The 25,421-nt window shown below is 40.2% G+C and overlaps 1 protein-coding gene across 7 annotated transcripts in view; it reads right to left on the bottom strand.

Moving 5' to 3' along the window:
* Positions 1 to 25,421, bottom strand: part of CDK5RAP2 (CDK5 regulatory subunit associated protein 2) — a 180,901-nt gene extending 155,480 nt beyond the window's left edge. For all 7 annotated transcript variants that reach the window (XM_063081771.1, XM_063081776.1, XM_063081777.1 and 4 more), the window contains exons 1-3: positions 25,221 to 25,421; positions 15,767 to 15,834; positions 12,820 to 12,887 (exon numbers count right to left, since the gene is read on the bottom strand). In XM_063081771.1, the coding sequence (XP_062937841.1) occupies positions 12,820 to 12,887; positions 15,767 to 15,834; positions 25,221 to 25,276 (192 nt within the window). In that variant the 5' untranslated portion in view covers positions 25,277 to 25,421. The remainder of the gene's footprint in view (positions 1 to 12,819; positions 12,888 to 15,766; positions 15,835 to 25,220) is intronic.

The following is a 25,421-nucleotide window of genomic DNA, read 5'->3' as shown; positions in this document are numbered from 1 at the left end:
AGAGGCAGTGGAACAACACTATTAATGTAATGAAAGAAACCATCAAGCCAGAATTCTATATCCATTAAAACTATCCTTGACAAATGAAGGTAAAATAAAGATATTCTCAAATGAAGGAAAAGTAAATGACTTCATTGCTAACAGACCTCCTGTAAAAAAATTTTTTTTGAAAATGCTAAGTAATGGAAGTTCTTGAGACTGAAAGGAAATGATACCAAAAGGAAACATGGAATTTCAGAAATGAAGGAAGAGAAAAACAAATGGTAAACATCTGTGCGGCCGTCTAGAAGAGCAACTCAAATGAAAAAGCCACAAGTTCCTTAAAACATGTCTGAGAGTTGAAAGCAAAGTTATAACATAGTCTGGTGAGGTTTTCAATGTACATTGATGTGATATATATTGGGGAAGGGCAGTAGAAATATTTTTACATTTTACTTACAGTGAAATGAAAAGTTAAGTATATATATTGTAATCTCTAAAGCAACCACTGAAAAATTTTTAATGTTTTTTAAATAAACTATACAAAGAAATGTGTCCAAAAACTCAACAGATGAATTTAAATGAAGTACTGAAACAATTCAAATAATCCAGAACAGTTTTGAAAAGGGAAACAAAAGAATGAAAAACACAAGGAAAAATAGAAAATAAATAAGAAAATGGTAGGCGTAAATAAAAACACGCTGATATTTATTAAATGTAAATGGAATAAACACATCAATTAAAATACAGAGATTGTGAGAATGGATAAAAAACAAACCCAACTATACGCTGTATATAAGAAAAACTATAGCTTCAAATTCATGAAGCAAAAACTGATAAAACTGAACAACTTCACAGTTATAGTTGGAGATGTCACACTCCTCTCATTAATCCATAGAAAAGGTAGACCAAAATCAATAATAATACAGAAGAACTGAGCAGTACCATCAACCAACAGGATCTAATTTATATTTATAAAACACTCTACTCAATAACTCCAGTGAACACGGAACACTTATCAATCCATCCTGGATCATAAAACAAAACTTAAATTTAGAAGAATTAAAACCAAACTATGTTCTCTAACCATAATGGAATTAAACCAAAAATCAATTAACAGAAAGAAAACTGAAATATCCCCAAATAGACATTAAAAAACACATTTCTAAATAATCCATGAGTCAAAGAGGAAGTCCAAGGGAAATTAGAAGACAATTTGAATTAAACCAAAATGAAAACACAATATATCAAAATTTCTAGGATGCAGTTACATCAATGCTTGGGGAATATTTATACTATGAAATGCTTTAGAAAAGAAGAAAGGTCTCAAATCAACAATCTAAGCTTCTACCTTAAGAAACCAGAAAAAGAGCAAAATAAACCCAAAGCAAACAGAATAAAGAATATAATAAACATAAAGAAGAAATCAATGAAATGGAAAACAGAAAAACAATAGAGAAAAATCTATTTAAAAAGCCAGTTCTTTCAAATGATCGATGAAATGCACAAACCTCTGGCAAGACTAGCAAAGAAAAAAGGAAAGAAGACACAAATTACCAATATCAAGAATGACAAAAAGCTTGCCAATACGGATCCCATGACAATTAAAATAATTATAAGGGAATAATGCATACAACTTTCTACACAAAAATTGGACAACTCACAGAAAAAACTCAATTCCTTGAAAGCCACAAATTATCAAAACTCACCAAAGAAAAAAGATAACCTGAATAGTCATATATCTATTTTAAAAACTGAATTTATATTTAAGTCTTATAAAAAAGAAAATTCTAGATCCAGATGATTTCAGTAGCAATTTCTACCAAACATTTAAAGAGAAATAACACCAATTCTACACAATCTCCTCCAGAAAACAGAAGATAAGGGAACTTTCCCACTTCATTTCTTGAGGAGAGCATTACTTTGATACTAAAACCAGATAAAAAACATTATAAGAAAACTACAGACTAAATCCTTCATGAATATAAACACAAAAATCCTCAACTGAATTTTAGCAAATTGAATAAACAAATTCATACATCATGAGTGGGATTTACCCCAGGAATGCAAGGCTAATTCCATATTCAAAAGTCAATCCATGTAATCTACCATACCAACAGACTAAAGAAGAAAAAATATATATGAACATATCAATAGATGCAGGAAAAGCATCTGACAGAACCCAAGGGCCACTCACAAAAAAAACTCAACAAACTAGAAACTAAAGTAAATTTTTGTTTTACAAAAAAGCTTTTTTGTAAAAAAGCCATACATCTACAAAAAACATATTTAATTAAAAATGAAAAGCTGAATACTACTCCCCTAACATTGGGAATAAGAAAAGGATATCTACTTTCACAATTCCTACTCAACGTTGTATGATTTTCTGGACAGTGCAATAAGGCATGAAAAATAATAATAAAAGTCATTTGGGCATTCAGATTAGAAAAGAAGAAATAAAACTCGAGGAATCTACAAAAAAGCTCCTAGTAAGTGAGTTTAGCAAGGTCAACATACAAATATCAATCATATTTCAATATACTAGCAATGAACAAATGAAAACTGAAATTATTTTTAAAATACCATTTACAATAGCTCATAAAAAATGAAATTCTTAAGTATAAATCTAATAAAATATGTACTATCTGCTTAAAACTACAAATTGTTGATGAAATCAAGAAGTCCTAAATAAGAAACTTACAGATTCATGGATTAGAAGACTCAATATAATGAAGAAGTCAATTCTTTCCAAGTTGATCTATAGATTTAACACAATTCCAATCAAAAACCCCAGCAGGATTTTCTATAAATATAGACAAGCTGATTGTAAAATTTATTTGGAACAGTAAAGGAACTAGATGAATCAAAACAATTTCAAAAAAAGAGAATCCAATGAAACAGAATACAGAATACAGAACTAGACCCATACTAATATGGCCAATTGATTTTTAACATAGGTGCAAAGACAATTCAATGAAGAAAGGGTAGTCTTTTCATTTTCAACAAATGATGGTTGAACAACTGGACATCCATAAATGTAAAAGATAAAACTATATAACTTTTACAGAAATACCTAAGAGAATATCTTTGGGATCTAGAGGTAGACAAAGAGTTCTTAAGCATGATCCATAAAGGAAAAAAAAAAAAATCAATAAATTGGGCTTCATCAAAATTTAAACCTTGCTCTGAAAAACAGTGTTAAGAGAATGAAAAGACAAGCTACACACTGGGAGAAAACATTTGCAAATCACATATCCAACACAGGAACTATATGCACAATACATAAATAACTCTCAAAATGTTACTGTAAGAAAACAACACAATTTTTCTTAAAAAAAGAAAAAAACAGCAAAAGACTTGAAGAGAAACTTCATAATAGAAGATATACAGATGGCAAATAAGCACAAGAAAAGATTTTCAACATCTTTAGCCATGAGGGAAATGCAAATTAAAACTAACAGTGAGATACCACCATACACCTATAGAATGGTTAAAAAAAATTTTTTTTTAATTGACAATACCAAATGCTAATAAGGATGTGGAGCAAATGGAATGCTCATCCTCTGCTGATGGAATGCAAAACAGCACAGCCACTCTAGATAACAGTGCAGCAGTTTCCTACAAAAAACCTACACTTACCATATGACTCAGCAATTCCACCTCTAGGTAATTATCTTAGATAAATGAAAACCTACATTCACACAAAAACCTGTACACAAATGTTTATTGCAGCTTTAGCAACAATCACCAAAACCTGAAAAGAACCCAAATGTCCTTCTAAGGGGAATGGATAAACATATGATGGAATAGTGCTTGGCAACTACGATACACACAACGTGAATGAATTTAAAAGACATTATGCTGAGGGAAAAAAGCCAGTCTCAAAAGATTACATACTGTAGGATTCCATTTATATGACATTCTGGGAAAAGCAAAATTTTAGGGATGGAGAACAGTATTAGTTGGCAGAGGTTAGGGATAAAAAGAGGGTATTGAAAGGAATAAAATTCAGCACCAGTTAAAGGATGAGACACAGAGGCAAGGCAGCTCGCCGGAGAAGGTTTTTTATTCAGCGGGCACATCTGCTTTTATAGGGTTAGAAAAGAGCTGATAGGTTTGCTGAGGGCACAGGGCGTTCAGGGATTGGATGGATTGTGTTGCTAAGGGGCCAGGAGCAGGGAGCCTGTGCTGATTGGCGTGCGATTCGCACCGGCAGGAAGGTATTGTGGCGCCGGCGGGAAGGAGAAGGCAGAAGAGAAGGGTAGCCAGCGCCATGATGGGGCGCGGCCGAAAGGGTTCTCATACGACCTAACAGGTATGATCACAAAGAGGCATCACACGGGAATTCTTTGTTTTTATGGAACTGTTCTATATTCTGTAGTGATAGTTCCACGTGCACAGAACTGTGCACACATATACAAAAAAATTATAATCCTATATATATATTTCTTGATTACAACAGTAGTTACAAGGAGTGCACATTTGTCAAAATTCATCTAACAAAATTGATGAATTTTATTTTATGCAAATTATATCTCAATTAAGTTGATTTTAAAATAACTAAAATGGGGGCTGGCCAGTAAGTTCAGTTGGTTAGAGCGTGGTGCTGATGACACCAAGGTCCAGGGTTTGATCCCTATTCCGGCTAACTACCAAAAAAATAAATAAATAAAGTGAAATATAGCAAAATGTGAATAGCTACACTTGAATGCTAGTACATCCCCACACATATACAGTCTCAGGTATTTTTTTCACCATTGTAAAAAATGATTTAAATACCATACAATATTCTCTTTAACAAACATAGTTTTATAACTAGATAAGAGAAAATAATAAGGATAATGCACATTAAGTATATTTTCAAACTATCTGTCCTTAGCCCTCGATTAAACCTTAAGGTTTCAATTCTGTGGCTAACAAGAACAGCACAAGAAACAATTGGTAGGTTCATTAAAGCCTTCTTCCACATGTTTTGAGGAAATAGCACATAAAACATTCATTCAAACAAAAAGTATACCCCACCAGATGCTTCCTATAATGAGAAACCTTATTCTATTACTCAGCTACCAATAAAATATTTATGGAGATTGCTTAGAATGACCACACTGTACACAATGCTAAAATTCTTAGCAACACTTGAAAGAATATTTGTCCTATTTATAGATAAAGAAGTTTAAAGGAAAAAAATAATACGAGAAAGGCAGATAGGCCTTCAGAAGGCAACTGCAAACACCAGATAGACCCAGATGAAATAAAATGAAATCTTTTCCACAATGGTCAATCTAGTTCTCTGCTTAATATCACTCCCCTCACAAGGTTTCCATTGATCACCCCCAGGCTGGACTGGAGACCCTTCTAAATGTTTCTACATACCTTACTTTCCTCATCACAGCAATGACTACGCTGGTTACCTGCCTTTCTACCCATCCCATCTCCGAGAGAGGGAACCATATCTATGTTGTGCATTCTAGTCTGAAACACAGGAGACAGTTACTAAATAGCCAATGGCTGGGTGGCTGGATGGATGGACACATTTAAGAATTTCTTTAAGGCAATGTGATGTAATAAGAGCCCCACAGGAGTCAGACTCAGACAGATCTGGTTCACCTCACTTCCCCGCTTAAACACTGCATTGTCTTTCTCTCATCACTCTTAGAATCAAACCCCCTGCCACAGTCACAAAGCACTGTATGGTCTGGCTCCTGCTTGCCTCTCCAGCCTCATCAGGTATCACCTTCTCTCCTGTTCACAGTGTTCCAGCCTCACTGGCCTCCTTTCTGGTCCTCAAATAAGCCAAAGCCCTTGACGTCCTGCATAGCTCTTCCTGCAGCACTTGCCAGGGTATCTTGGTCTCATTCCTTCCTTCTCATTCAGCTAAAATGTCACTGCCTCAGAGACAGCCATCCTAACTACCCCACCTAAAGAGGCACCCATTTATACCACCCCCAGCAAGTCACTCTCTAAAATGCAACTCTTATTTACTTGCTAGAATTTTCACAATTTGTATTCATCTTCTTTGTGTACGTTTATTACTTATTATCATGTTTATTACATGGATAAAATCCGCTTCTGAGGGCAGGGACTTAATCTTTCACAGCTGTTTCCTCCCAGGTTTCAGCACAGTTTCTAGAACAGCATAGTTATTCAATCAATGTTTGTTAAATGAATGAATACATTAATGAATGAATACAGTCCAGACTCCCTTATTAGCTGTATGACCTTAGCCAAGTTTATTTTTTCTAGGTACTTCAGTTCTTTCATCTATAAAAATGGGATTATAATTATACCCATCTCATAGAGCTATTATAAGGGTTAAAAGAAATTAATTAGAATGTTTAGTATTGTACCTAGCACCGCATAAGAATTTAAAGCATATTAATATTTTTCTCGTGCACTTTTCCCTTTAAGAGAAACAAGTTCAAGGAAGAAAAAAAACACTTGAGGTGAATAACTGAAAACAGCTTAACTATACAGTAGGAATAAACATCACCAAAATATAAAACCCACCAAATATGACTTAGAAACTTAATACTCAAAAATAAGCTAATGCAAGGGCTGTATTTGCCACATTCCAGCCTTTGGCACACAAGTGTTACTGTGGAACTGCAGCCATCTGAAACGGGAAACATCCCCTCACAATTACAGGGTGGTGCTTTCTCAAGCTGGAGAGGCACCCCAGCTCAGCAGTGAGAAGGATTCTGCAGGAGCTGTTAGTCATTCTGGCTTCCTCCTACCCCCACCGCCTGTCAAAACCTCGCCTAGCCTGAAGCTCCATCTAAAAGGGAAGAAAAACAAAAACCAACAACATAAAAAAGAATCAGGGCAACTCTAACCAGCCCCACCTGAACTGAAACGTAAGCAAGGTGCCTCACTCTGGCTATCAGTTTCAATGGCTGGCAAGAGCCTGGGCCTCCAAAGCTGAAGCTCACCTCATTAGATCATTTTTCTATCCAAGACAGCGGTGGCTAATAGCAAGGGCTCTGGGGTCAACAGAAACAGACTAAATGCCCAGTGCTGCTACTTGTGAGTCATGTGACCTTGGGAAAATTATTTAATATCTTTGAGCCACTGCTGGCTTACCTATAAAATGAAGATGAAAATCACTTACCTCACAGGGGTATGGTGACAATGAAATGAGCTAAAGCACCTGGAAGAGCTGGCACTTAGCAAGCAGTAAACACAGTATAGCCTTTCTCACTCTAGCCCTCAGTAAGCAGATCTTTGGGCCACCATCAATTTCTTAACCTCTTTGAAAGTGCAAAAACTGTTAGAGCTCACCTGGACAAAAACCATGACCTCTTGCTGCCCAAAGTTCATCTCTGATAAATGATGCTGCATGTAAGATAATTCTGCCAACAGCAGCTAATTCCAAAGTGTCTTCCTCAGTAAAATGAGGAGGATACTTTGGAATTAGTTTCTCATGCCAATACTCTCCCTTGTGTCTTCAAATCATCCAAAAAAACTGTTACTAGGCAAATATCTATAACAAACAATACTGTAGCAATAACAGAATTTTAAAACTAAACCCCCAAAAACACCTAGAATAGAACTACCTTATGAAATTAACTCTTTTCATATTCTTTTCAGCCTCTGCTCATGAATATACATTCTTACAGAATTATAACACAAGTGAATTTGTTTATTCCATTGTTTTCACTTAACATATCTTAAGTATTTTTCAGTTATTACAGAATTACACATAATCATCTCTTAAAATGACTGCACTAAATTCCACTGAATTGATTCATTTAACCACTTCTCTACTGAGCTCTCATGGACTCAGCTGGCTCTAGTGGAAAGTGTACAGGCTTTACAATTAGAAAGACCAGGTCTGATTTTTGCTTTCTTTTAGTTTCTCAACCACACCAAGCTCATGGGCAAGTCATTTAATCTCTCCAACCTCATCTCAACCTCTCTCAACCTCAGCTTCCGCATCTGTGAATTATCCTCAACACAAGGTTGTTGCAAGAAGTCAAAAAGAGAAGAAATGTAAAATATAATTTCCCTATTCCCAATTTTTCGCAATTACACACAATGTGACAACGAACACCTTCGTGAACAGAGCTTTTTACTTCCACTGGGTTGCTTCCTTAGGATAAATTTCCCCAAAATGGATTACTGGGCTCAAGAGTAATTTTATTTTTATGACTATCAAAATCTCTTTCCAAACGGCCTTCAAAAAGACTGTAAAAATTCACATTGCCCAGCCTACCATCTGGCCAGGTTTTTGGAAGGCATGTTCAGGATGTGCAGAGTGTTCAATTCAGTAGGTAGAAAGCCATCCTTGTACACAGATGAACCCCTGTACTTACCACTCACCAGATTCCCCACCAGCCAAAAGCCAAACTTGATCCCAAGTGCTGGCTTCTGCAAAAGCCCCACGTTGTGCGGGGAGCTTCAAAGAGAGGGGTTGTGACACTCACTCTGCCAGCTACAGCCTCAGTCATCAGGCACTTCCACTGACCTGCATCCCACTGGTTCTTGCTCTCCTGCCTCGTCCTCCCACTCTTAACCTCACCACGCCCTCACTATTGCTTGCTCTCCCAGGACTCTGGCTCTGCATGCCCCCAACCTCATGACAAGCTGTTTCCCTCTAGCTACGCCATCTCCAGCCGCTTTATTAACAATAACCATAGCAGCCGCCCCGTTTGCTGAAGATCTAGTATACCGGGCACTGTCCGAATATGTTACTCAATCCTCACAACAAGCCTATGAGATAAATATTATTTCTCCCATTTTACAGATAAAGCAACCAAAACTCAGAGGTTTAGTATGGCATACAAGGTCACACATTCATTCAATCAATAAATATTTATTAAGTGCCTACCATCTTGTTAGGTTCAGTGTTAGTACTAGACATAGAGTAGAGGAGACACATGTTAAGCAAGTATGCGAGTAAAAACATAATTATAGTCATAAGACCCATGGCAGAACAGACAGGGTGCTGAGTGCCTGCTAGACAAGAGGAAAATAAGTTGGGAAGGGAGTTAGGGACAGTCTCTCCAACAAGGTCACGCTGAAGCTGAGACATGAAGGTCCAGGGGCCTGTGGTTCAAAGAAAGGGAGAAAGGATGTCCCAGGCAGAGTGTGAAGGCCTCATCATAGGGACAAGCTGCGTGTGGTTGAGGAAGAGCAGCCTGTATGGCTGGAGCACAGTGTACAAGCGGAGAGAGGAACATGCTGAGCTCGGAGAGACAGGGAACCGCCAATCACACATGGTCACCTAGTGGACCACGTCAAGAAGTTAGAGATTTTATTCCAAGGTCAAAGAAACATCGTAGAAAGATCAGCCGAAACTGAAATCTGATGGGGCAGAGCCCAGGGATGGAATGCTATCCATGTCATTTCCCTGTCAAAAGTCAGAATTAAACTCTTCCATACATTGGTAAAGACAGCTACCTGGACTGAATATACTGTACCAGATTCTGGGTCTGCCCCATTCACTCCCCAAAAAAATTTTTTAAAGGCACAGAGAGAGATTCTAGCGTCCAGAACAGATCACAGCAGATAAGCACAGGCCTTCGCAAAAAGCTGCCTCAGCCAGGCCTCCTTTAGTCTGAGGAGCTCCCTACTATGTTATCTAGAAAGGACCAATAAGATAGGCCCCTCTCAAGACCAAACTGATGTACCACTTTCTACCATAAGGCCTGCCATATAGGTGATTACACCCTCAGCTGATGGGGATATTAGACAGCATGGATTACTAGTTTTAAGGCCCAAAAACTGGCATGTGGTTTTCATGTCACAGTGAGTACTTGCAGAAAACAACAGAATGAAGTAGAAAGGACTTCCTGTGCCACAAGACCTGGGTTCAAGGCCTGCATAAGTCCCTATCTCTCTCTGGGCTTCAGAGTCCCCAGTATGTCAAATGAAGGGACAGGATGAGGCCCGGCCCTCCAACTTCTGGCCCACAACACAGCGCCTTTTAACTCGTCACCTTGGCACCAGCCTTGCTCCCCTCCACATTCTCCTTGCAGTCACCAGCCTGGGTGACCTTTTGAAAGCACAGTTCTGGACATTTCCCTCCCCAGATTAAAATCCATCACTGTTTCCCTTTCATCTGCAAGACAAAAAACAAAGCAGTGCAACATTCAAGAACCCACACAATCAGACCCCGCCTGCTTCGATGGCCTGACTTCTCTCAAGCCCCTCACACAGCCAAAGGGAACTTATGGTTCCCTGAACTCATCATGCCCTGCTGTGCCTCTCTCTACATTTGTACATGTGAGCACCTATGCCTGAGGATGTTTTCCTAGCCCTCTCCACTTGGCCAATCCCTACTTGCCCCTGATGACCCACCTCGGGCAATACCTCCTCCAGGGAGATTTCCCTGAATCTCCCAGTCAGTTCAGAGCCCCTCCTCTGTGGCCCCACAGTGCCCTGTACTTACATCTATCACTGTACTATTTTCTTAACCATCTTCCCAATGAGACTGCAAGCCTCTTGACAGGGAGACTTACCACATTTTAATCCACTAGAGAGTCCCTAACCCCTGGCAGACAGCCTGGCACAGGGATATATTTGAAAATGTTCTTTGAACAGATGACCTCCAAGCAAAACCAGAAGGGGGCTTATGTCTTGCCAGATCTGAGCCAAATGCAACTCCTGATGTTCAGATATCAATCTGAGACGAGAATAAGAGGAATCATGAGATTCCCCTTTAAATCAAAAGTATTCCAGCCCCCCTTTTTAATATGCACGCTGACTCTAAAATTAACTTTAGATGCCAAGCACATTTCCTATAAGCATCCCCTAGAAAGTTCAGGCTACCACTACATAGAGATCATGCATTCAGTAGCTCAGGCCAAATGAAAAATTTCAGTGAGTAATAAAGACCTGAAAGGGAGACACTGTGAACAGTGTAGCCATTTCAATTTCAGCTGCAGAATTTGCTCTTGAAAATGCTACAATAAAAAATATTAATGCCATAAAAATCTAACAGCAGCCAAAGGACCACAGCCATAAAGAAAAAACATAAATCCTAAAACATACTGGCACAGAAGGCTCTCCCTCATCTTCAAGAAAAATGGGATTTAGGTCATCAAGAACACATCTGAGCAAGGGAAACAAATCACATGGCAAAGAAAAAAAACAATGACAAGTATAAGAATAAGAAGGAGAAAGAGAAATAGGTAACACAGAATGTACTCTGTGCTAGGAGGCATAAGTGTTTCAAATATATTCACTCATTTAATCTTCTTAACAGCCCTATGAAGTATACACTGTTATTATGCCCATTTTAAAGATGAGAGAAGTACAGAGGTTAGGTGACTGGCCCAAAGTAACCCAGCAGAAGTGGACACACAGGCAGTCTGGCTCCAGAAGCCACAGTCCTTGAGCAGCACAGACGGCCCCTGAGAACGGCTTTGCCACATCACATCCATGGGCCTCAAGTTTCTCCTACATATAATAAAGAGGACTGGATTCAATTCTAGGGTGACTTCCAGTTCAAAAGGCAGACAATAAAATGTGAAACCAAAATTTTAAGATTCTTTGGAATTTCCCCATTAGAAATAAAATTTAAAACTGTGCCTTTTGAAATGAAATAATAACTCTCTGTCTTGCAGAGCTGCTTTAATATTAATGTATATAAAGAGCTTAACACTTAAAGTGCCCAGCTCAGAGCAAGAACTCAATAAACAGTAGCTATTATTACTCTTATGATAAAACAGGAACAACCATTTAATAGTAGAGCATATTTTAATTATACACGATATGGAATAATCAAATCTCATTCGTTTGAGGCCCCAGACCCCACAGCATAGATCAAGTTGTACAGCTGAAATTATAACAACTCAAAGCTCAGAAATTACTTGTTTCCATTAGAGATCTGACAAGTCATTTCTTCAATTGGTCACTGGTGGTTTGCAGATAACTATTAGCAGTAATGAGTATTCTAAATTAAATCCAGAGACAGCACTGCTCCATTCCGTAAAGACAACTGGGGAGAGAGAAACATAATTGTGGAACATTCTTCTCTCTGTGTCCTCCATCTTCTCTCTGATAAATATCTCCTGTGTCTTGCATAGTATGGAATTCATTTGGTTACAAATGAAGAAGGGTCTGATTTTTCCCATGATAAATGAGAACGTTGAATAGGTAACTTGTGAAAGAGAATTGAAATTGGGAAAATAACCTCATTTTCCTGTTACTTGACAACAAACTCCCTCCGCTAACAAATGAAAGACACAATGCTGGAAGACATTAAGCATCAAAGCCAAATCTATCACCAAATAATCCATTCTCAGACAATTACTACACAGTCCTGGGTACAGGCTACTCACATTCCTTTCAACAGCAACAAACATAAAGTCTACAAAATGCAAGGGGAGGCACAATGCAGTGGAAAGAATAATGCTCTCAGAATCATTAAAAACCGGGGTTCAAATCCAAGCTTTGCCACTTACATGTTATATGACCATAAGCAAGTCTCTCCTAGTTTTAAGATCCCTAATCTGTAAAATGTGGATAATACAAAATACTTCAAGAGTCGTGGTGAGGATTAAACAGGGACCACAGCTACTATCCCTTACATTATTGTAAGGCCCTTGACAGATGTTAGCTCCCCTCAGCTGTGCAATGTGGTAACATCCTCACCTTCAGGACACCAGAAATACACCAAACTCCCCAAAGCTGGAAATTGCGATCCTGTGAGAACCCATAACTGGCCAAAGGACTGAATGCCTGGGTATGTAAGAGTCTCACAGAGAATGCCCACAAGACGTGGCATTCCTCCTACCTCTGGCATTATTCAGCTTAGTTCTCAAAAAATACAGCTCTCTCTAGACAGCAGTAGCAGACATGATTTGTTAGGGGCAATAATTTGGTATCTCCACTTACATTTTCAAAGTCCTTCATGTTCCGTGCTCTGGTGGGAGACACTGTTTCTTCTGACACATTTGGGAGCACTATAAAAAGATAAAATAGACATAGGAAAACATCACGGCATGCAAATTGCCCAACACTCCTATTAGGGAGTAGAGCCCAGAGAAGAAAAAACATGAACAGCAGAGTATACTCCGCTGGTACTTTCTGTCTGTTGTGATTTACTGATTAGAGTCCAGGGAAAGCTCTAAACCATTATATCCCAAGTATTTACAAATTACTTAAACTAACCCCAATGTAACAATGTACATGTGGTGTCAGAGGATGAACCCAGAAAATGCATCGGGCAGGTGGCAAAGCAGACTGTGCCGACATGTACTTCCTTATGTTCTAAAGTTATTTTGCTCAACAGGAGATCATCGTCACATGTCAGTAATTAAAACAAAGCATGTCTAACTGACTTGACAGTGGGGGTTGGCCAACTTTTTCTTAAAATGCCAGACAATAAATATTTTAGGCTTTGCAGGCCACACACAAACGCTAAAATCTGTCACAACTATTCAATTCCTCTGTTGCAGCACAAAAACAGCCACAGACAATTCATAAACAAATAAAGTGGCTGTGTTCCAATAAAAGTTTATTTTCAAAAGCAGGCAGGCAGTGGGCCAGAAACCATCAGCCCCTGCTTTAGAGTGAGTATAGACTTTGCCAATACCCAAATCTCTCCACAGCTTCTTTAATTCAACAAACATTTATTACGCACCTACCCTGTGCCAAGCACCATCCTGTGTACTAGAGAAACAATGGTGAAGGAGACACTGATCCTGCACCCAAGAGGTTCACAATCAGGTGGGCTAGACAGAGATGTAAACAAACTATTATCATGCTGTGCAAAGTGCTTGGTACTTTGTAGGTATTGAGTAAATGTGTGTTGAGAGAGTGACTGAATTCAATCTTCCAACAAATATGCATCAAGCCTACTTTCTGCTAGGCACCTTTCTACATGTAGACCTTCCTAGATATGGCTACATCAGGAAACAAAACAAACAAATGGAGCTGATACTCTACCGGGAGAAGACAATAAACAAAATATTAGGTCAATAATATAATATGCTAAAAGGTGATAAATGCTATCCAGAAAACTAAAGTAGATAAGGATAGGAAATACCAGGGGTGGGGTGAGGATTGCGATTTCAAGTCCGGTGGTTAAGGAAGGCCCCACTGAGAAGGTAACATCTGGGCAGATTGAAGAGAAGGAGCCAGATACCTGGGGGAAGAACACTCCAGCCTGAGGCAGGAGCATGCCTACTGGATCTGAGGAAGAGCCAAGCGGCCAATGGGCTGGAGAGCAATAAACAAGGGGAGCAGCAGAAGAGGACAAAAGAGAGGTACTGGGGGACGGTCTGTGTGCAGTCTTGTAGTCTCTTCTAAGGACACTGAGGAGCCGCTGGAAAATTCAGAGTTAAGGAGTAACATGATCAGACTTGGGCTTCTACAGGCTCCCTCTGGCTGTCTTGCTGAGAACAGACAGTAAGGGGTTTAGGAGAGAAATAAGGAGACCAATTAGGAGAATACTGGGATAATACAGGCCAGAATCATGGTGGTTTGGACCAGGATGGTAGGAGGATAAGTAGGTGAGAACTGGATGAATTCTGGATATTTTAAAAGCAGCCAATAGAAACAAATGAAATGAGGTGAAATGAAGTGAAATATATAATGTTCGGAGAGGAAATCACACCTAAGTAAGCCTGGGGAGAGCCAAAAAGATGGCAGACTGGAGCTGAGTCTTAAAGAGGCAGCAGGTAGGCACGTAGGTCCTACTCAAGCCTCAGCTCAAATATCAGTTTCTTGGGAAACTCTTGCCTGACCCACCTCCTCCACACCAGGGTACCCTATACTTTGTCACTCCTGACACTGATCATATATGACTTCTCATTTTTTTGTTTAGCTATCTTCTTGAATGGTAACCAGGTTCAAGGCTGAATCCCAGTGCCTAGCCCAGAGTCTGGCATGAAGCAGATGTACCATTGGCTCAGTTAAGGACTAGGCCTATTCTGCTTCTAACTGCCTGTGGGCAGGAAGAGTACAAACAAAGGTTTGTCGGATTTTGTGTTTAAAGTAAAAGTTAACAGGTTCTGAAGGAAAACCTAAAGTGGCCTACAAGTTAAGGTGTTCTCCAGAAATAAACCTTGTCACACTTACGCTGTCTGCTCTAGAAATGTCTTCCTTTTGTACATATCTCATCACTTTGGAGAAGAGAAAAAAACACAAGTCAAAATATCTCCAAGATATTTCAACAAGGCAAATTATTAGCACTACCCACAGAGACACTTAAAATAGCACTCACTTTTTTCAGAAATAAAAATTACAAAGAATGCTTAGCAAGACCCAGACTGTCAAGTCTCCTCATAATCCAACTTAAACACAATACACTGCTTATTTACTCAGTGCCGTCTCCTGTGGTCTAATCAGCCCTTTGTCTCCCTCCAAAGGGCAGGCCTGTGTAGGAATGCTGGATCTCAGTTGGCTAATGGAATCCAGCTGCCTGCCAGGAAGGCCTTGGCACACTAAAATCCAGACAGGAGCTCTCCTGGTCCTCCACCCACTCAGCAGTAGAGACCAACAGAACCCCTGATCCTAGTCTCCAATTCAATGCTCGGCCTCCATGCAGTCGTTCAGTTCAGCAAACACCGGCTGAATTTCTATGGACTTGGTAGCAAGAAATAAAACTCATGAAGTTATGGCCTAAAGGACATCAATTCCTCTAGTCCCGTTTTTATGTAAGGAAGTGGAGAGCAAATCAATACGTACATAAAATACTGAGCACCTACTGTGTGCCAGGTGTAGATAGACTCTGGGCCCCAGAGATATAAAAGCCTAGTCCCAAGACTCAAGGTGCTCGTGGTCTAGTGTCTACTTCCCTTGTTCTTACTCAAGAAAATGCCTGACTTTATGTACTTACCACCATTTCCCAAAACAGCATTGGGGCTGATGCCATCCAGGTCCTCTGGTAAATTTGGAACAAGGCCACTAGGAGAGAACAGGTGGGATAAGAGATGAACTAGTGTTTGGACAACAGAAACTTAAGACTGCTTGGACTGTGCATGACAACCACCAGACCACGGCCAAGAGGCATGAAGCACAGAGGTTAAGAACTCAGGCTTTAGGGCTGAGTTCTGGCTTTAGAACTAAGCTCCTGCTCTAACACTTGGTAGCTGAGTAACCTTCCACAAGGTCATTCATTTATTTAGTCATGCATCAAATGTTCTGTATGCCAAATATTGTGCTAGGTGCAGAAGCACTATGCCAAGTGTAAGCTACTTATGTTTCTAAGTCTCACTTTCTTAATCTGTTACAACATGGGGATACCACTCTCTCCTGTAAAAATTAAATTAATTAATGTGTATAAATACTTGGCATATAGTAAATGCTCAATAAATAGCACCTACTATTTTTACTATTATTATCATTAATATGCCTATCATAACTTCTGGGAATCAGGTACCAATTCTGATGCTTTAAGAACGTCAAACAAGAATGTACAATTCACTGAACCCAAAAGTTATGCTGGTTGAATTATATAAATAGGTCCAGTGAGGATCAGGAAGCACTGACGGAAAACAGGTGTGGTTTGACGCAAAAGACACTACCCTGGGTTCTATTCTAAACTCTGCCATATACCTCTCCAAGCCTCACTTCCTTCACCTGTAAAAAGAGAACAACAGCTACTTCATAGAGTAATTGGCAATTAAACAAGATATAAAGTGCCCCAGCAAGGTACCTAGCTTATTGTGGGAACTCCATAATGGGAGCAAAATATCAATCACCTTGAAACACACAGTGCTTTACAATGTATAAAAGATTTGCCATCATTAGAAAATGCCCAGTTCCCTAAGGGTTCACGCATGTTTCAGTGGAAGGCTCTAAGACCCAGACAATTTCAGTGTCTTAGCCAGAGTCACATGGCAGTTAAGTGAAGAACCACATCCACAACCCAGGCCTTTATGTCTAACCCCAATGACACTTCCCTGTGCCAAGCTGTAAACTCCAAGCTGATGGAAGCTCAACTTGACTTCTTGGCAGTTTGCTCTTTCCATGCCTCTAAATCCAAATTTATCCTGCTCCTGGGACAATTTTGCCTGATCACCAAACCTAGGAGTTAGAATGGACCTTCAAGATCAGGACTGAGCAAGAAATTAAAAATATGAAATTCCAGCATCAGGAAAATCATTACATAAAATGTATCTGCTACAAAAATAACTGAAAAAACTTAAATAGAATATTCTCAATTATAAAAAAGAAAAAAATGCATACATATACATTAAAGTCACCTCAAATCTTTTTTGGAACTGGGTGTCTGAAAATACATAACAAGACAAAGGAAATATACTTGAACATTAAAAGTCATCATTTATAGGGAAATGAGAGGTGGTTTTTTCCTTTTCAATGTTCTATAATCCTCAGTTTCCTCCAATAAGCAACACTAAAAGGACAAAGTCCATTTTCTAAAGTGAATTTTAAAAATTAAAATCCAGTTCAAACCACCTTTTGCAAATGGTGGCCCAGAGGCCCAAGGTCATATGCCAGGTTGTTGGCCAAGTTTAGCCTAGAGTGTGATCCTACGTTCTCAGTCTGGGGTTCTCTCCATCACAGCCAATATATTAACTCCTACTGGCTGAAATCGTCCATCAGCAACTCAAGCCAAGACCAATCATGGCTGAAAACTACCTGGCAGGCAAAGCAAAAGATTTTGGTCTTAGACAAGCTTCCAGCAGGCAAACATGAAGTTTGAAAAACGACATTTGACAACCCAACTCTGAGATGAAACCACTGTGTTATGCAGAAATTCCTGCCTGGTTCCTGCCAAATTTCCACTGGGACTTTACCTACCCACTTTTAAAATGCTATGAATCTCTATCACCTGCACCCTCCAGTCAGTTCCAACCACACCTCCAGCCCCACACAGCTCTCCCTTTCCATTCTGATTATTGACTCTTGGCCTTAGAATTAAGGTTGGGGCCTCAGGAGATCCACTACAAATAAAAACAATGCAATCAAAAGAGGGCTTTGGTATGATTTTATCATTGCATGCATGGGAAGATTGAGGCCCAGAAATGGGTAGGAACTTATTTTCTCAAAATCACAAAGGGTTAATGACAAAGCTGAGACCAAATCCAGGTTCTCAGTGCCCTTTCCATTTACTTAACTGTGTCTGGGCCACCCAAAGCTCCTATACGAATGTGGCACATGATGGAGTGCCAACTTCCTAACATGCAAAATAAAGCAGAATCATGAGAAACATAGCCTGTAGGTGGTACCTACGCTATGCAGGCACCATGTTCAGGGTAAGTCATTCAATCCTCTCCAAAGCCCTCCTGTAGTAGGTGGTATTTTTTAAATGTTGTTTTTATTTTTTATATAATGAGGAAACAGAAGCCCAGAAAAGTTAAAATGCTGGAAACCCCAAGCTGGCCTGATTTCAGACCCCAGGCTCTAAACCTCTACACCACCCCAGCACCCCTAATGCCTTCCTCAAGGGTGTGGTGGTAGTGCTGAGGACCAAATGAACCAAGGCAGAGGCTTCCAGCAATCATCACAGTGCACAGCCACCATGGCTGCTGTTTGTCAACTACCTGTTGACTGAATGAATGGACCCTCACCTGAGCTTCACCATCTCATCCTCCTCTCTTGCTCTATTGCCACCCAAAAGAAGCGATCTCTTTCTGTGCCTACATATGCCAGCAACAATTGTCCATTCACTCCACAAGACCCAACGAGGACTAAGCACTTCAACGATAAAGTGTTATGACAGCCATGGATGGGACTGGACATCACACTCAGAAAACAGTTACACCAACAAGTGCACTTTTGTTTGTCTTTTAACAATTCATTTTTCATTCTGTTACTCTTAATTAGAAAAGAAATAAATACAAAAAACACAGATGAGCCTACAATTCTCCTCGGCTACTCCTCATTCCCATCTTAGTTCCCTCCATGGAGGTATCCTTCCAGATCTTTTCCTGTGTATTTACATACATATATAGTTTTAATTTTGCAGCCTAAAAGTGAAACAAATGCAATCAAACTATATATGTTACCCTGCAACATCTTTCCTCTGCTTAACGTGTCCTAAAGATGTTTTCATGACAGTACAGATAGATCTGCCTCAATGTTTTTAATTTTTTAACTCCCACAAAGTATTCTTCAGCAGTTTTTCAAACTTTATTGACAATGATGCATAGAAATCTGTTACTCCTAATCCCTGAAATGTTTTCTATTCAGTTCTATTAAAAACAGGGCCAGCCCCGTGGCTCACTCAAGAGAGTGCGGCGCTGGTAGCGCCGAGGCCGCGGGTTCGGATCCTATATAGGGATGGCCGGTGCGCTCACTGGTTGAGCGTGGTGCGGAGGACACCAAGCCAAGGATTACGATACCCTTACTGGTTAAAAAAAAAAAAAAGATGACCCGTAAGGGGATCTCAGCCCTTGACGTGGTGTTGTCAGCACCACGCTCTCCCAAGTGAACTAACCGGTCATCCCTATATAGGGATCTGAACCCGTGGCCTTGGTGTTATCAGCACCACACTCTCCCAAGTGAGCCACGGGCTGGCCCTCTGTTCTATTTTTTTAAATCCTGGTTGCTACCTAGTAAACTGAATTTCATGAGCTACCAATGGGTCACAAACAGTCTAAAAGACACTTTTGGAAGGATGTGTACTTACCCAATCCCCTATTGATAGTAATTCAATTTGTTTCCAAGATTTTCTTTTACAAACAATGCCATATGGAATATCCCTATAAAGGTCCCATTGTGCACATGTATGAGAATTTCTCTAGGAGAGATAACAAGTGTAATTGCTGGCTCAAAACATATTCACATTTTCTTAAATGGGCAAAAGATCTGAACAGACATTTCTCCACAGAAAATATACAAATGTCTAATGAGCACATGAAAAGATACTCAACATCATTAGTCATTACAGAAATGTAAATCAATACCACAATGAGACACCATGTCACACACCCAAGGATGGTTATAATCAAAAGGACAGATAATAGAAAGTGTGAGTGAGGATATGGAGAAATTAGAACCCTCCCATACCACTGGTGGGAGTGTAAAATGCTACAGCCACTTTGGAACAGAGTTGGGCAGTTCTTCAAAATGTTAAACATAGGGTTACTAAATGACCCAGCAATTCCACTCCTAGGTAAACACTCAAGAGATATGAAAATGTATGTCCACACAAAAACTTGTACATGAATACATGTTCATAGTAACATTATTCATAATAGATGAAAAGTAGAAATGAACCAAACTTCCATCAAAATAAATAAACAAAATGTGATACGTGTGTACAATGGAATATTACTCAGCCATAAAAAGGAATGAACACTAACAACAACAACAAAAAACAGAAAATAACAAGTGCTGGTGAGGATAGAGAAATTGGAACACTTGTGCACTGTTGGTGGGAATGTAAAATGACGGTATAGCTGCTGTGGAAAACAGTACGGCAGTTCCTCAAAAAACTAAAAGTAGAATTACCATACAATACAGCAATTTCACTTCTGGGTATATACCCAAAAGAACTGAAAGCACAATTTCGAAGAGATATTTATACACCCATATTCACAGCAGCATTATTCACAGTAGCTAAAACGTGGAAGCAACCCAAGTATTTATCAACAGTTGAATGGATAAGCAAATTGTGGTACATAACACACATTGGAATATTATTCAGCTTTAAAAAGAAAGGAAATTCTGTCACATGCTACAACATAGATGAACCTTGAGGACATTACACTAAATGAAATAAGCCAGGCACAAAAAAAAAACAAATACTGTATGATTCCATTTACATGAGGTACTTAGAGTAGTCAACATCAGAGACAGAAAGCAGAATCGTGGTTGCCAGGGGCTGGAAGAAGAACGGAACAGGGAGTCACTGTTTCATGAGTAAAGAATTCCATTTTTACATGATGAAATGAGTTATGGAGATGAATGGTTGTGATGGTTACACAACAGCACGAACGTATTTATCCAACTGAACCATACACCTAAAAGTGGCTATGATGGTAAATTCTGTTATATATATATTTTACCACAATGAAAAAAATAATAAATTTTTTTTTAAAAAGGAATGAAGTACTGATATATGTTACAACATGAATGAACCTCACGAAAGACACGTATTATAAGACCCATTCATATGAGATGTCCAGGACAGGCAACTCTGTACAGACAGAAAGCAGACAGTGATTGCCGAGGGCTGAGGTCGGGGAGAGGGGAGTGGAAGAGCGGGAAACGACTGCTGATGGGCACAGGGTTTCTTCTTTGGATACTGAAAATGCTCTAAAATTAGATTATGGTGATGGATGCACAACTCCGTAAATATACTAAAATAATTAAATAGGTGAAATTTATAGCATGTAAATTATATCTCAATAAACTGTTTAACACACTTGGGCATATTTTTATTATTAATAGACAATGCCAAATTGTGTTCTTGAAAGACTATACCAGTTGACACTGTGTATACATTTTTTACATATCTTTTTTATGTATATACTTTTTCACAGTGATTACAAAGCAGCATTTCACTCCTAAACATGGAGTCTATACTGACACGGTATCTAACTTTTCAAACGGAGATTGAATAAAATGGATTCATTCAACAAATATTGGTTGAACCTCTACTACGTGTCAGACATGGTTCTAGGTGCTACTATGTGCCAGACATGGTTCTACAGTGGAAATCAAACGAGAAGGGCTCCCTGTACTCAAGGAACACTCTCCTCAAGCCTCACGGCCTAGGGGTACCCCCAATCCAAGGCCAGCTCTCCTACCACCATCAAACCTTCACCAGAAATTTCATCTCACCATCCTCTTTCCTGACCTCTTCTACAAAAGTCCATGAGGCACTCTTTGCCCAAGAAAGTACAGACTGTGCTTACAGGAAAACTTTTGTTTTTGATCTGTTCCTAACTAGACAGCAAGCACTTGTTGCTCCAGGCCATGTGCTGGAGGAACCCATGGATGAAAAAGCCTAGGCCCAGGCCTTAGCAAGCTCACAGCTGGGCAGAAGTAAACTCCAAGGCATGAAAACAAAGGGATGGACCCAGGGTTGTGGGCACAGACGATTCTGTCCAGGACACAGTGCGTGGTGGTAACAGTATAACAAAACTAGCTAACATTTAATGCACTCCCTAGTAGGTGCCAGGCATTTAACATGTACAATCTTACTACATCCACACAGCCACACAATAAAATAGGCATTATCACCAAAGAGAAACCGAGGTCAGAAGGGCTAAGTGAATTACTCACAATAACACACATAGCAACTGGCTGAACCACGACTCATACCCACCCATCCTGACTACAAAGTCCCGGTTCTTTCCACACAACAAGGCAGGACTTAGTAAATGGCATTAGTTTCGGCAAGGTCACTGAGGCTGGAATCTTGGCCTAACATCCTCAGAGCTGAAGCTGTTTGGGGCACCAACAGGTGATCAAGTTTGGAGGGAATGATGCACACTAACTAATTCAACAAAAATCTAAGGACAAACTGGACTCCAGTTTAGTCTTTAAAACTGGGGCTTGGAAATTCTCAAGCAGAAAAGTGTTCAGAAAGCAGTATATTAAGTCTCATGCTGTACCGACTAAGCTAGAAAGTAATATATTAGAATAAAAAGGGGTGACTTTATTCTAGGGATTTTTCTCTTCCATTATAATCACCTAATGGAGAACCTATGTCTCTCAGGATGTTTCTGCCACTCTCTATGGACCAGTTCAAGAGCCAGGAGCTCTGTAAAACCTTCCTGGAATCCTCCTAGTCAGAATTGGTTCAGAGAAGAACTAGTTGGAAGGCAGCAGAGGGTACTAAGAGCCAGGCTTCGGCATCAGTAAGCTTGGATTTAAATCCTGACTCAATTGTGTACTTCCTGTGTGATCCCAAACTGTCTGCTTCACCTCTCTGAGCCTCAAAGTCCCCAGTATAAAGGGGATAATACTCTCACCTCAAAAGACTATTGTTTATTCAGTGATTTAACAAATAGGCACTGAGCCTCTATTATGTGCCAGGTACCAGGTTAGGAACTGAGGTTACAAAAATGAACAAAATGCATTCTCTGCACTCCAATGGGTCACAGCCTGACCTGGGAGAAGATAAGTCAACATCTGCATTGTCCAACACAAGAGCCATCAGCCACATTTACTTATTAACCACTTGAAATGTGGTTAGTCCGAATGAGAAGTGCTAAAAATGTAAAATTCATACTGAATTTCTAAGAATTAGTAAGATAAAAAAGAATGTAAAATATCTCCCTAATAATTTTTTCTACTCCAAGTCACTGCAAAAATTTTTAAAAATTCTATTGATTACAAATTAGAATGATAATATATGAAAATATTAGGTTAAATAAAATATATTATTAATTTCACCTGTTTCTTTTTATATTTTTTAAAGTGACTGTTAGAAAATTTAAATTACACGTATGGCTTGTATTTCTATTGGACAGTGCTGGTCAACAAAATTCAGTGAGGTCAATAAGGCCTGAGATAGGGTCAGTGACAGGTGGGTGTGGTTGGTTGGGGAATGTCAGTCAGTGAAGGCTTTCTGGCAGTGATATCTAAATTGAGACCTGAAAAGAAAAATAAATTTTAAAAAGAAAATAAATAAATAAATTGAGACTTGAAAAATAATAGGTATTAATAAGGCAAAGGGGAAGGGACACCAATCCTGGCAGCAGGAACAGAAAGTGCACAGGCCCAGCAGTGCAAAAGAACAAGGCAAGATCGTTCATGACGAACAGTCTGGCAGCCTAGCATAGAGTGAAGGGCTTGGGGAGGACACAGGATCGGGAGAAAAAGGAGAGAGGAGGCTGAAGAAGTAGACGGGGCCAGATTATGAAGGTCCTTGGAAACAGTATTAAAAAACTTCACCCTGAGGATGGCAAGGAGCTAGGGAGGGTCTAAAGCAGGTAAGAGATTAGCTACCAGGATGTATGCAGTACCTGGGTCCTGCAAAAGCAGGGAGAGAAGGGAATGGAGAATATTTGATGATCTGTTGAGTAGGTACTCTGGGTCAGACACTCAGCAAACCCTTTTAGACTCATTTTAGTCCTTATGCCAACTCTGGGCTTTATACCAACCCATTTTACAGATGATGAAAACTGAGCTCACAGAGGATGAGAAGCTTGCCCAGGGTCATGGGGTCAAGTGGCACAATTGGAACTGAAACCCAGCTAGGTCTGGGTCCCCCAAAGCCCAAGTGTTTGGCCTACCAGCATTGAGATAAGAAGGGATAACAGGCTTTTATCTTAATGGCAATAAGAACCATTAAAAGTATAAAGCAGCAGAATGTGAAGATCAGATTTACATTTTAAAAAGCATCTAAATACTAATTGTGCCCATTTCACTCTGAAAGGCCTCCCAGTAGGCACAATAAATATCATGATCACCCTTTCAATTAGGGTCTGTTGGCTAAAAGCAGCAGGCAGTCACTAGCAGGACGACCAAAGGGGCCCATCCCTAGAACAGTCTACTCCGTCAGGGCTTCCTACTAGGAGAGACCCTGGTCCCACCAGCAATGGACTCCAACCACCCCTTGGGGAAGGTCCACTGGGAGACCACTCTCCACCATTATTGCCCAATTTGTATCACTATTGATGACAGTAATAATAATAATAATAATAATAATAATAATAATGGCAACACAGGAAAAAGGTTTAAGCACTGATTATGTGCCACGCACTACACTTGGCAAGCTAATTGCTGGGCAGGCATCCTTTCTTTTAATCCTCACCCCAACTCTGCTGGGTGGATATTACTATATCCATTTTACAGATGGGAAAGCAGGTGAAGTCACTTTACGAAGGTCACACAGCTAGTCAGTTTATAGGGTCACATTTGAATCCAATTCTGTCCAACTCCGGTCAAGTCTCTTAACCACTGTACTCCACAGCCTCCGTCCAAGGTGGCCACTAAGTGATCCGAAATTAAAGTCTGAGTATACCGACCACACTCCCCATGAGGAAAACAAACCCCCAAACCACAATGAACCATCAAGTGCCCTCAAGGTCCCTATCCCCCAGTCGGCCCCCACTAATGGCACACTTCAAGTACCCACCCCCCCAACTTTCAGAAAACCCTTTACATGTTCTTCACACCCTCTTCAAAGTATGTCCCGAAATACTAGAGGCCAGCGTGGTGCAGATCGGAACCCTCCAGCCCCCTATACTCAGTGTCACCTGGTGGGCCCCCCAGAGACCCTCCCCGAAGGAACCCACTGCACACACTGCCCCGGCCGCACACCCTGAAACACCCCCCAGAGCAAACCCCAAGGCCCCGTTAGAGCGAACCCCCACCAGCTAGAACCCCGGCCCGGTTACCGCGAACCCCCAATGCCCGGGCCGCACCTGCAGCCGCTGAGCGTTGGAAGGGTGACGTCCTCTTCCAGCACGGAGCCCATCATGGTCACAGAGGTGGCGACAGCGCCCCTGATTCCCAGCCTTCCGCCAGGCGCCCCAGGTCCCCGCCTCCTCCAACCCAGCTCTTGTTCTGACTCTGGCGGCGCCGCTGGAATTCAAACCACAGCCGCCGCCATCTTTCCCGGCGCT

This window comes from Cynocephalus volans, chromosome 17 (assembly GCF_027409185.1).
Source record: "Cynocephalus volans isolate mCynVol1 chromosome 17, mCynVol1.pri, whole genome shotgun sequence".
Taxonomy (NCBI): domain Eukaryota; kingdom Metazoa; phylum Chordata; class Mammalia; order Dermoptera; family Cynocephalidae; genus Cynocephalus; species Cynocephalus volans.
This window is presented reverse-complemented; position numbering and strand designations above follow the sequence as displayed.